This window comes from Anabrus simplex, chromosome 1 (assembly GCF_040414725.1).
Source record: "Anabrus simplex isolate iqAnaSimp1 chromosome 1, ASM4041472v1, whole genome shotgun sequence".
NCBI lineage: Eukaryota > Metazoa > Arthropoda > Insecta > Orthoptera > Tettigoniidae > Anabrus > Anabrus simplex.
The window spans coordinates 540,604,035-540,618,544 of record NC_090265.1 but is presented as its reverse complement, the minus strand read 5'-3'; the positions used below and the strand labels follow the sequence as shown (position 1 = coordinate 540,618,544).

The window sequence follows — 14,510 nt, the reverse complement described above, 5'->3', positions numbered from 1 at the left end:
GGATGGGCCAATGTTCGTGTATAATTTGATGATTCTATTCAAAGTATGAAATGCGTGTAAAATGTGCAAACTTTACTTACAATCGAGAAATAGAGACAAATATAACGTATAAGGGATAGAGACACGACCAAAAGTAATAGGACCAAAGTCGTAGATCACTCCAAATTGAACGAAGATTGTGCCATCCGTTTTGTGATAGGACTTATTGTTTGGCCACGAAATACCTCGAAACAAAGGTCTGCACCGTCATTAAAATTGCCTCCATAGTCTATTTCAATATTCTTCGGGGATAAGAAGTGAAAAACCGGGCAATTTGGCTGTGCGGTTAGGGGCGCGCGGCTGTGAGCTTGCATCGGGGAGATAGTGGGTTCGAATCCCACTGTCGACAGCCCTGAAGATGGTTTCCCGTGGTTCCCATTTTCGCACCAGGTAAATGCTGGGGCTGCACCTTAATTAAGGCCACGGCCACTTCCTTCCAACTCCTAGACCTTTCCCCCTCCTATCGTCGCCATAAGATCTATCTGTGTCGGTGCGACGTAAAGCCACTAGCAAGAAAAAAATGAAAATTTTAAAGATGATGGAGGTTTTCGTTTGGTTACAGGCTAAAATGTATGATTTTGCCAAATTTCAATTATATAGCTCGTCTGGCAGATTGTGCCGCAATCTTGATTTAGGGGGAGGGGGTAAAAATTAGGACTTTTAGGAAACTAAGGCTAATAAATATATAGATGGTCATTATTAACCCTTAAACGGATAGCTCTAGGAAAATTTCGCCAAAATAGTCAATGTACAGACACACGGTCGTTACGATTTTATTTATATAGATAGATAAAGAACCTGTTCCACGTACAATACATTTTGGGCTATGTCAGCTGGACTTAGTATGCAAAACCGACCGTTCATGATATCTCCCTTATTAATCCCCCTGTGGAAAAAATGCACATGAGTAAAAAAAAAAAATTAGAAATGGATTTCCATCAAGGATGGTCGATTTCCAGTCAGTTTGGTCTTGTATATATTGTGGGAGAGTAATAGAACTGTTTCGGTTCGCTATAAACTCCCAGTCCATTCCGGGGTTTTGATACGGTATGGACCTTGGAACCTACCTATGGAGAGGTGGACGCTAAATATAAAGTTTGGTTGAAATATCTTCAGTAGTTGTAAGGAATACGCTTTACACGCACCCGCTTTTGAGTTAAGTCCGTTGAGACTTGTGCTGAAAAACCGTCCGTTAATGATATCTCCCTTATGAATCAATCCTCCTATGCACATGATGTACTTGATAAAATGATTTAGAAATTGATTTTCATTAATGAAGGTAGATTTCCATTAATTTTGGATGTGCATATTTTGTGGGCGTGCAAAGTCATATATTGTTTCGGATACACCCCCAGTAAATTTAGGTATTCAGAAATAATATTGGGCTTAAAACCTACGCAAGGACAGCTGTATTCTAAATATCAAGTTTGGTAGAAATACATCCAGTAGTTTTCAAGTTATAATGACTCAGATAGACAAACAGACAAACTAACAGATAAACAGACACCAAAGCTAAACAGTATGCAGATGGTCATTATTACACCGGAAGCGGGTAACTGTACGGAAACTTCGCCAAAATAGTCAATGTACAGACACACGGTCGTAACGATTTTATTTATATAGATTAGATCAATTATTCAAGACTTCATTATAACTAATATTAATGTCACTGATTTCACACTTACCTCTGTGCAGTACAGGCAAAACGTCGCCCTACATCTCACAAGATCGCAGCGTTTTTGATGGGCGGAAAAAAGTCCAAAAATCCATTTGGCACTCCATGCCGTACGACGTTGGCATGTAAAGAGTCTTCGATGACACATTTTGTGATCACCTGACAAGATTAATTAAAACTCAACCATAGATCACCGAGTAAGTTGGCCACGGGTTTGAGTCACGTATCTGTGAGCTTGCATTCGGGAAATGATGGATTCGAACTTTATTGTTAGCAACCCTAAATATGGTTTTCCGTAGTTTCCCATTATCACACCTGGCAAATGCTGGGGCTGTACCTTAATGAAGGTCGCGGCCGCCTCCTTCCCACTCCTTGCTCTTTTCTTAGCCCATCGTCGTCACGAGACCTATCTATCCCTGTACGACGTACAATAATTGTAAAAAACGTACTTAAAGCTTTTCACATTATTTGTGTGTTAGCAAGCTAAATCTTGGTTATCGAAAAACTCCCTTGATTTAAACATCACATCAACATTGTCTGCATTTTGACCCTTCCGTGACATCCACTCATCGTTAATAGTTAAAACAAAAAACTAATATTGAAACAAACAATATTATTAATTATACCTAGCTCATTTCGAATAATTAACGAACATAAAACTTTTAGCTTTAGAAGGAAAGAGTTTCTGATTAGAGGTATCTCTATGACGAACAGAGGCCATTCGAATCCCGGTACATAAATAAGAGATTTATGAGAATTTTTTTCGCTAGTGTTTTTAACGTCGCACACACCATATCAAACGTTTTCAGCGACGCAAGAATGGGAAAGAGCTAGGACTGGGAAGGTAGCGGCCGTGGCTTTAATTAAGGTACAGCCGCAGCATTTGCCTTGTGTGGAAATGGGAAACGATGGAAAACCATCTTCAGGGCGGCCAACGATGTGTTTCGAAACACCATCTTCTGAAAGGAACCTCACAGCTACATTTTAAGATTTTTGAAAGTGTAGAACAGCAAATTTGGCTGCATTTCTCAAGTTTCCATCGTATTCGATCTACATTATTTCATCCATTTAGAACCTATTAACATATTTTTGAAATTAGTTTTTCAATTGCAGAGGTTTTGTAATGTTTCATCTTTCCATATCCCCTACTATTGCTACCTCCACACCTACTTCAATTGATTGATTACTGTATCATTACTACGTTTGTCCACTCTGTGTTTATGCTGTATCAATACACAGTAACGACTTTCAGTATGAAATGAATTGAAATCTTATTTCTCTTTCCAGGGAAACTGAACAAGAAGGATGGTAAAACCAGACCACCTTGCTGGTGTGCAGGGAGGACTCTTTTCGGTTCCCGCAATTAACTTTCCAAGAGAAAGAGAGAAGACAACTCGTAGTTAGAAATATACTTAATTTTTCAACTTTAACAAATATGGGGTTCGAATTTATCTACGAATGTCATATTATTATTATTATTATTATTATTATTATTATTATTATTATTATTATTATTATTATTATTATTATTATTATTATTACCCATTGAATTGAATTCCTAATTGTTATCATGCAAGGAAACAAATACTGAAATATATTTATAAATTTACATAAAGTATATTTTACCATGAAGTGTTTCATTCGACTATGCCTTGTTCTGTTGTATTCTGTTCTATTTCATCTCTTTCCTTTTCGTTCCATTCTTTTACCCTGTTTTATGTTTCATTTAACTGTGTTCTTCCTGGTTTCCGTATGTCCTCTTCTCCTCTCCACTGTTCACGTCTTTGAAACTTTTTTGTTATATAGTTTTTACTTCACAGTTGTCCGGCTCCATGGCTATACGGTTAGCGTGCTGGCCTTTGGCCCAGAGGGTCCCGGGTTCGATTTCCGGCAGGGTCAGGGATTTTAACCTTAATTGGTTAATTCCAATGGCTCTGGGGCTGGGTGTGCGTGGCGTCTTAAGCATTAGGATTTATCATAGATAGGGCCCCATCCTCACAGACGCGCAGGTCGCCAATACGGCGTCAATTCAAAAGACCTGCACTAGGCCTCTCCGGAGGCCACAGGCCATTATTATTACTTTACAGTTCATCCTGTTCATTGCCAAAAGTGCAGAATAGTGCTGAATTACAGTTACCTGAGAAATAACTGATTCAGTTACTGTTATTACTAATTACTTTTCCAACAAGTAATCAGTAGCATTACAAGTACAGTTACTTCACAGAACGCAAGTCTTTAGGAAATCACTGGCATTATTTTCATTTGGGGTTGGAATGATTCCAAAGTTTGTAAGTAATAATACGTTGCTCCCTTTTTTGTTTCATAACATAGTGACAATAAGTAGCTATCATCAAGAAGTGGAACTAAACAAACTTTCAGAATGATTTCTCCCAAGCGAAGTTTACATGTCACATTCGTGTTTAAGTTATTTCCACGGCCAACTAACACAAATATTTATTCAAATAGGGAAATGGAAAATCATTAACTCCTTCGCCATCACATGTTTATTCTGATTGTATTCTCGACCATGTGTATCTAACTCCCAACCGGTAATCACAACTAAGTGAGCGCGTGAGCGACATATCGTCGGCGCGATGACTTGCGAGTGCTGGGGCTCGATTCGCGAGACGATGCATATCGATTATTAAAATTTAACGATTACAATTTTATTTCAATAAGTGCCGGGCTGAGTGGCTCAGACGGTTGAGGCGCTGGCCTTCTGACCCCAACTTGGCGGGTTCGATCCTGGCTCAAATACGCCAGCCTCGTGTCGGTAGATTTACTGGCACGTAAAAGTACTCATTCGGGACTAAATTCCGGCACCTCGGCGTCTCCGAAAACCGTAAAAGTAGTTAGTGGGACGTAAAGCCAATAACATTATTATTATTATTATTATTATTATTATTATTATTATTATTATTATTATTATTATTTCAAGAAGTAAATTACTAGTAATAATTATATTTTGTGAAAACTAACGAGTACAAGTAAAAATTACTGAAAAAGTAATTGTTACAAGTAATTCTATCACTTTTAATCAATTACTTTCCAACTCTGTCTACTGTGAATAGATTTTGTATATTCTATGACTGAGATGATATACAGTGATCTTAGATCCCCGTTAATGGTGGGACATAATATTACAGTCCTCCTCTGTGGTGTAGTGGTTAGTGTGATTACCTGCTACCACCAGAGGTCCGGGTTCAATTCCCGGCTCTGCCATGAAATTTGAAAAGTGGTACGAGGACTGGAACGGGATCCACTCAACATTGGTGGGTCAGCTGAGTAGAGGGGTGTTCAATTCCCATCTCATTCATCCTCGAAGTGATTTTCCATGGTTTCTCACTTTTCCTCCAGGCAAATGCCGGTATGGCACCTACAGTAACTTAAGACCACGGCCGCTACCTTTCCTCTTCCTTGTCAATATCTCCCAATCTTCACATCCCCCCCACACAAGACCCCTGTTCAGCATAGCAGGTGAGGTCACCTGGGCAAGGTACTGGTCGTTCTCCCCAGTTGTAACTCCCGCCCAACATTTTCACGCTCCAGGACACTGCGAGGTGGTAGAAGTGTGATCCCTCGCTGAGTTCGAAGGGAAAACCAAGCCTGGAAGGTAAACATATTAAGAAAGAAAGAAAGAAAGAAAGAAAGAAAGAAAGAAAGAAAGACATAATATTACTTCATTGCTTTTCACAATACCTGAAATAAAATCTTGAGTAATATAAAATTGTTCTGAGGTGATTTGAGAGCTAGGCTATAATATAAATATTTTCTTAAGATTAATGCATTCTCTTTATCAATGGATAAATGGTGAGCGTGCTGGCCTTTGGTCAGAGGGGTCCGGGTTCGATTCCCGGCAGGGTCGGGAATTTCAACTGTCATTTGGTTAATTCCGCTGATACGGGGCTGGGTGTAGGGGTCGTCTGCATCATCATTGCATCCTCATCACGACGCGCAGGTCCCCTACAGACGTCAAATCAAAAGACATGCACCTGGCGAGCTTAACATGTCTTCCGTAACTTCCGGCACTAAAAGCCATACGCCATTTCATTTTTCTTTATCAATGAGGTATGTTTCATTTATTCATTTCTTTTTTATAATTTCAGCCCGCATAGAATCAGAATGACTTGAAGCATCCTTCTCTTCAGCTCTTCTGACCTCTGAATGATATGTTTCTTCACCTTTCTGCAGAGCACATGAGAACTGATCGTCTGATTGTGTAGGAATCATTCGTAGTAAAGATATCTGAAATCCGCCTTCATCTCAGTGGATTAATATTTGACTTTAACATTTCGACAGCCTGATATCTGGATAGTTTCTATACTACATTTTCTAAGATAAATCATTTTTCCAGACACATTCATCTCGTAAACGGTTCCAGGCGGTTGTGTTTCAGAATTATGTCAAAGATGGAATGCGCTGTGTCAACTTGATGACGGTGGATCGCGCTTCTACCTCTAAAAGCCGACGAAAAATCACCAGAGTTTTCAGGATTGTTACTTTTGATTTCAGGATTTCGTATTTTTTTGACATTTCATTGTTCCTTCACAATTAGAGGTAATTTTGGCTTTGGGGATGATTTGATTAATAAGCTTCGGTGAGTTTCAAAGGAATCCCCAACTGGTGAAAGCGTACCAGGTGTGAAGAATGGAAAAATTGAACAGTACACTAATTACATAAAAAATTATTTCAATTCAAATGGACTTTATCACTAGAATTATTAAAAGTGTATCTCTTATTCTTCATATTCCTGTGATCCGTCAAAATAGCATGTAGTGTTTAATGCAGGAATACATATAGGAGCTTCTAACAAACGAAAACATTAAACAAATTTGAGTTTCACAAATAGGAAAAGTCCTCTCAGTTTTAATTACTGCGTTGATGGGGTGAAAGTTCCTTTTGGGGATCATTGTAAGTACCTAGGTGTTAATATAAGAAAAGATCTTCATTGGAGTTATCACATAAATATGATTGTTAAAGGGTACAGATCTTTGCACATGGTTATGGGGGTATTTAGGGGTTGTAGTAAGGATGTAAAGGAGTGGGTATATAAGTCTCTGGTAAGACCCCAACTAGAGTATGGTTCTAATGTATGGGACCCTCACCAGATTACTTGGTTCAAGAACTGGAAAAAATCCAAAGAAAAGCAGCTCGATTTGTTCTAGTGATTTCCGACAAAAAAGTAGCGTTACAAAAATGTTGCACAGTTTGGGCTGGGAAGACTTGGGAGAAAGGAGACAAGCTGCTCGATTAAGTTGTATGTTCCGAGCTGTCAGTGGAGAGATGGCGTGGGAGGACATCAGTAGACGAATAAATTTGAGTGGTGTATTTAAAAGTAGGAAAGATCACAATATGAAGATAAAGTTGGAATTCAAGAGGACAAATTGGGGCAAATATTATTTTATAGAAAGGGGAGTTAGGGATTGGAATAACTTACCAAGGCAAATGTTCAATAATGTTCCAATTTCTTTGCGATCATTTACGAAAAGGCTAGGAAAACAACAGATAGGGAATCTGCCACCTGGGCGACTGCCCCAAATGCAGATCAGTATTGATTGATTGATTGATTGATTGATTGATTGATTGATTGATTGATTGATTGATTGATTGATTGATTGATTGATTGATTGATTGATTGATTGAAGTTGACATTAACGGTCTACGTCTGGCGGTTATCTTCTTTCCTATTGAAGTTTACAATTGTTAACGATATGGAAGATCAGTCCGTATTAAATATATTCAACCCTTCTTCTGAAGTCTAGCATCACAGTCCGACGATATACAAGAAACATGTGTTCATTTTAACAGAAGTAATTTTGAATAACGGCCGAAAATAACATTGTTAAATATAACTCACACCTGTAACATCTGACGCCACTGAGCACAGCCGGCGTCAACAAATATTCATTTATTCTAATCCTGTATCGTAACTGTTCAGACTTGACGGACTGAAGTATTTTTCAATTCAATTCTAGAGTCATTATTCATTCTGAATAACAATTAACTTACAGGATACAAATTGTCATTGTGCAGGGTAGGATTATACACTCATACGTTTTTGTTTAACCTTTCGTTCCACAAATGTGATGACTTCTGCTAACAGAAGATTCACCACAAATGCTGTTCATCTCACATGTTTATGAATACTGGTAATATGGACAGCCCGTATTTCCATCCATCTGAATATATATCCAATGTGTCCAAGTTTCAAACCAAGGTGTCCAACGGTAATAACAAGTTAGTCATTATCTCATATTGTAGGCAATAACGATAATACACAACCAGAAAAATATTGCAATACTCTAAAGAGTGATGCCCACTTGAATGAGGTTACAACAGGAGCACACATTGGTCACGATGCATCCATAGTGCAGTGATATTACTTGTAATCCACGGTGGTCAGTTGAACAGTCCCATGCCCATACACCAGCTTCGGGATGGCCGCGTATTACAGACGTACGTACTTTACTTATCGTATGGCTTTTAGTGCCGGGAGTGTCCGAGGATGTGTTTGGTTCGCCTGGTGCAGGTCTTTCTATTCAACGTCTACTCATGTCGAATTAACACCAAGGGGACAGGCGTACGTAAAGTTCGACCTGTTGTCAAGGCATCACTAGCAGATCGCACCACGTGCGCAGCAGAGATACGAGTGAATCTGGCACCAGGGGTACGCACAGGTACCACTGGGAACCTTTTACTTCCAGCAGGGCTACGAACACGTGTGTGTTTGACTCGGCTTCTACTACTGTCATAACATCGTTGTTCACATCTCCTGTGATATTGGACAAGAATCCCCTAGAGAATTAAACGGACTGTTGTGTTTAGCGATGGGAACAGGGTCTGCCTTCATGAAGTGATGGATGTTTAGGTGTTCGACGTCGACCTGCTAAGAGTCAACTTCTAGAGTGTATTCGCCCCTAACATACGGTCCCAACACCTGACATCATGGTGTGGGTTGCAATAAGTTACAATTCCCGTTCACATTTTGTGTTTGTAGAGAGCTCGTTAAACAGTACTTGTCCACATACTGCTGCTGCTACTGCACGACATGGTACTCGACAACTGCCCTGGCCAGCACGATTCCCAGACCTCTCTCCCATCCCAGTAAACATGTTTGTGACATAATGGGATGACGTCTGACTCAGTCTGTATGGCCAGGTACTAACCATGCACAATTCTGACAACAGGTGCAAGAGGGTTAGAACATTGTACCACAATATTGATGTGGCGCTAAGCACCTTCAGTACTTGACGTCATTTGGTGGGCTTATTCTGTACTGTTGATCGTGTAATATAATCAAGCTATATTACCTCTCGGATGATTCTTGAATAAAATGACAGACACAATCACGGTCAGTAGGATAGTACTCAATCCTACACTGCTGCTGCTGCTGCTGCTACTACACGATGTTGTGTTTGACAACTGCCCAGGTCACTAATACTGTAGGATAAAGTACAAAACATAACTTAGAAATATCCTCACTATACAAATTGCTACAAAATATATGAAAATATTGCTTTTCCGCCAGTCTGCTAATGTTATTGGATTTACGTCCCACTTATTACGTAACTTGTACGGGTTTCGAAGACAGCAAGGTGCCAAAAATGTATCCCACGGGAGTTCTTTTACGTGTCGGTAAGTCTACTGACACGAGACTGGCGTATCTGAGCACCTTCTCTCCTGATTGAACCGGGATCGAACCTGCCAACTTGGGGTCAGGAGATCAACGCTTCTAACGTCTGAGCCACTCAACCCGGCACTTGGGGAAACAGAAAATTGTGACCCATGTCTATGGTAATTTCAAGAGTTTCATCCAGTTCATCAATGAGAATTTTTATACTGAATATTTGTATGTATGTATGTATGTATGTATGTATGTATGTATGTATGTATGTATGTATGTATGTATGTATGTATGTATGTATGTATGTATGTATGTATGTATGTATTAAACCCTTTAAGGCCCTTCGAAGGATACCTACCCTCCTTACCTATCAGCAATCGGCATGATATCTTTCTCTTGGGTCTCTTACGGGTTTTTCGTCACTTGCTTAGGTAAGAGATGGGTTTCAATAATTTTAGTTTTAACGCTTCTAACGTCTGAGGCACTCAACCCGGCACTTGGGAAAACAGAAAATTGTGACCCATGTCTATGGTAATTTCAAGAGTTTCATCCAGTTCATCATTAAGAATTAGGTTTATGACCATTTGAAACAAAAAATGAAAACTTTGATATTTCACAACAACTGATCAACGAAGCCATACTTACCCGTTAGGAACAAACGAGATGAGAGACGCTGGCTTTGGAGACCTTACCTCAATCAATCAATCAATCAATCAATCAATCAATCAATCAATCAATCAATCAATCAATCAATCAATCAATACTGATCTGCATTTAGGGCAGTCGCCCAGGTGGCAGATTCCCTATTTGTTGTTTTCCCAGCCTTTTCCTAAATGATTTCAAAGAAATTGGAAATTTATTGAACATCTCTCTTGGTAAGTTATTCCAATCCCTAACTCCCCTTCCTATAAATGAATATTTGCCCCAGTTTGTCCTCTTGAATTCCAACTTTATCTTCATATTGTGATCTTTCCTACTTTTATAAACGCCATTCAAACTTATTCGTCTACTAATGTCATTCCACGCCATCTCTCCGCTGACAGCCCGGAACATACCACTTAGTCGAGCAGCTCTTCTTCTTTCTCTCAATTCTTCCCAACCCAAACATTGCAACATTTTTGTAACGCTACTCTTTTGTCGGAAATCGCCCAGAACAAATCGAGCTGCTTTTCTTTGGATTTTTTCCAGTTCCTGAATCAGGTAATCCTGGTGAGGGTCCCATACACTGGAACCATACTCTAGTTGGGGTCTTACCAGAGACTTATATGCCCTCTCCTTTACATCCTTACTACAACCCCTAAACACCCTCATAACCATGTGCAGAGATCTGTACCCTTTATTTACAATCCCATTTATGTGATTACCCCAATGAAGATCTTTCCTTATATTAACACCTAGATACTTACAATGATCCCCAAAAGGAACTTTCACCCCATCAACGCAGTAATTAAAACTGAGAGGACTTTTCCTACTTGTAAAACTCACAACCTGACTTTTAACCCCGTTTATCAACATACCATTGCCTGCTGTCCATCTCACAACATTTTCGAGGTCACGTTGCAGTTGCTCACAATCTTGTAACTTATTTATCACTCTATGGAGAATAACATCATCCGCAAAAAGCCTTACCTCCGATTCCACTCCTTTACTCATATCATTTATATATATAAGAAAACATAAAGGTCCGATAATACTGCCTTGAGGAATTCCCCTCTTAATTATTACAGGGTCAGATAAAGCTTCACCTACTCTAATTCTCTGAGATCTATTTTCTAGAAATATAGCAACCCATTCAGTGACTCTTTTGTCTAGTCCAATTGCACTCATTTTTGCCAGTAGTATCCCATGATCCACCCTATCAAATGCTTTAGACAGGTCAATCGCGATACAGTCCATTTGACCTCCTGAATCCAGGATATCTGCTATATCTTGCTGGAATCCTACAAGTTGAGCTTCAGTGGAATAACCTTTCCTTAAACCGAACTGCCTTCTATCGAACCAGTTATTAATTTCAAAAACATGTCTAATATAATCAGAAAGAATGCCTTCCCAAAGCTTACATACAATGCATGTCAAACTTACTGGCCTGTAATTTTCAGCTTTATGTCTATCACCCTTTCCTTTATACTCAGGGGCTACTATAGCAACTCTCCATTCATCTGGTATAGCTCCTCCGACCAAACAATAATCAAATAAGTACTTCAGATATGGTACTATATCCCAACCCATTGTCTTTAGTATATCCCCAGAAATCTGATCAATTCCAGTCGCTTTTCTAGTTTTTAACTTTTGTATCTTATTGTAAATGTCATTGTTATCATATGTAAATTTTATTACTTCTTTGGCCTTAGTCTCCTCCTCTATCTCGACATTATCCTTGTAACCAACAATCTTTACATACTGCTGACTGAATACTTCTGCCTTTTGAAGATCCTCACATACACACTCCCCTTGTTCATTAATTATTCCTGGAATGTCCTTCTTGGAACCTGTTTCTGCCTTAAAATACTTATACATACCCTTCCATTTTTCACTAAAATTCGTATGACTGCCAATTATGCTTGCCATCATATTATCCTTAGCTGCCTTCTTTGCTAGATTCAATTTTCTAGTAAGTTCCTTCAATTTCTCCTTACTTCCACAGCCTTTTCTAACTCTATTTCTTTCCAGTCTGCACCTCCTTCTTAGTCTCTTTATTTCTCTATTATAATAAGGTGGGTCTTTACGATTCCTTACCACCCTTAATGGTACAAACCTGTTTTCGCATTCCTCAACAATTTCTTTAAACCCATCCCAGAGTCTGTTTACATTTATATTTACCGTTTTCCACCGATCATAGCTACTTTTTAGAAACTGCCTCATGCCTGCTTTATCAGCCATGTGGTACTGCCTAACAGTCCTACTTTTAAGACCTTCCTTTCTATCACATTTATTTTTAACTACCACAAAAATAGCTTCATGATCACTAATGCCATCTATTACTTCAGTTTCCCTATAGAGCTCATCTGGTTTTATCAGCACGACATCCAGGATATTTTTCCCTCTGGTTGGTTCCATCACTTCCTGAATCCGCTGTCCTTCCCATATTAACTTATTTGCCATTTGTTGGTCATGCTTTCTGTCGTTCGCATTTCCTTCCCAATTGACATCTGGCAAATTCAGATCTCCCGCTACAATCACATTTCTTTCCATGTCGTTTCCCACATAGCTGACTATCCTATCAAATAATTCTGAATCCGCGTCAGTGCTACCCTTTCCCGATCTGTACACTCCAAATATATCAAGTTGCCTATTATCTTTAGAAATGAGCCTTACACCTAGAATTTCATGTGTCTCATCTTTAACTTTTTCGTAGCTTACAAATTCTTCTTTCACCAGAATGAACACTCCGCCTCCCACCCTTCCTATCCTATCTCTACGATACACACTCCAGTGCCGTGAGAAAATTTCTGCATCCATTATATCATTTCTCAGCCATGATTCAACTCCTATTACAATATCTGGTAAATATATATCTATTAAATTACTTAATTCTATTCCTTTCCTTACAATACTTCTACAGTTCAACACTAACAATTTTATGTCATCCCTACTTGATTTCCAGTTCCCTGTTCCCTTATCACCGCTCCCTAGGCCATCCCGTTTCCCTGAATGTACCTCCCTATTACCCTTCCAAACAAATTTCCTAACTTATACGTACCACTGCGGTTTAAATGAAGGCCATCTGAGCGCAGATCCCTATCTCCTACCCACCCATTTGGATCTAGAAATTTCACTCCCAGTTTCCCACATACCCACTCCATAGTCTCATTTAAATCCCCAATCACCCTCCAGTCAGTATCCCCTCTACACAGTATTCCACTAATAACAATCTCCGCTTTCTTAAACTTCACCCGTGCTGCATTTACCAGATCCCACACATCTCCAACTATGTTGGTACTTATATCAGCTTGCCTTACGTTGTTGGTACCAACGTGAAACACTACCACCTTCTCCTTCCCCTCCTCCCTCTCTTCTACGTTCCTCAACATCTGCCTCAACCTAATTAACTGCCTGAGGGGCATCCTTACTAGAAACCATCGTTTTGTTTTAATTTAAGAATAAAATAAAGAAAGTCTGGAGTTCGGCTTCCATATTAGACTGCATGTACCACCATAATGATTCATGATAATCCTGCCCCCGTAGCACGAGTTCTGGACTCTTGGTATAATTAAGGCTGTCCAATCGGTATGTGTCACACACTGGTTGTACGGCATGGACCCTTAATTGAATCGATGTGACCTGCGGCTATGTCATGGACCGACATATAATTCTGTGATATACGTTAAAGTCATTGTGGATGATGCCTGAAAGAAGAATGATACTTTAATAGCAGATGGCCCTAATCTAAGTTACTGAGTTTGATGACCCTATGACCATCCAAATTTCTAGGCTGAATGCTGAACACAATTAATTTAAAGTAGTTGATGACCAAGCAAATCTGGTGCTCAACAACTCGAAATAATAAAAAAACAAAAAACAGCAAACGCTCACAACACTTGGGGCAGTAAAGTCCCTTGCCATCGGACATGTCCCCTTAATCGTTACGTTAATAAGTTGAATTTTCCCAGCAAATAAAACTCAGATTTCCAGAATACATTTTCAAGTTAGTCACTTGGTTTTAAGCTAATTCTGAAGATACGGCTTCAATGAATTGAATAAATTAATAACTGAAGTAATCTCATAATCCTAATTATTAAAAAACTTCTATCCCGGATGAAGTGGTTTCTTTAAATTCCCTAACTGTTTCAATTAAATTTACATTATCACTTGGAGACATGGTTACCAGAAACATTCCTTTAAAAGAAAATATTTATCTCTGTTTATTCTCGCAGCTTTTTTGTTTTGCAACTGTAATACGAAAGACATGGCCATAACTACCGATACCATTTGTTTATTTCATTACGTGACTCAACAAGTTTACGTTATAACACTAATAATTATCGAGACACTAGATTGGATAATCCTAACATTAAATCCTATAATTTACATAAATTAGACGAAACGCAAAACAAAACACCCCATGATAAGCTCTTATAACGTTTATCCCTTGGACTAACTCCGGCACCTTCTTCCGATATGATCTCACGCGTTTGAGACTCAAGGTGGATAGACTACTACATCACCATGTGC

The 14,510-nt window shown here is 39.1% G+C and overlaps 1 protein-coding gene across 1 annotated transcript in view; it reads left to right on the top strand.

Moving 5' to 3' along the window:
• prom (prominin) overlaps window positions 1-3,407 on the top strand; it is a 330,972-nt gene extending 327,565 nt beyond the window's left edge. Inside the window, exon 17 of the mRNA XM_067150593.2 lies at window positions 3,002-3,407. Within this exon, the coding sequence (XP_067006694.2) occupies window positions 3,002-3,026 (25 nt within the window). The 3' untranslated portion in view covers window positions 3,027-3,407. The remainder of the gene's footprint in view (window positions 1-3,001) is intronic.
• The last annotated feature ends 11,103 nt before the right edge of the window (window positions 3,408-14,510 follow it).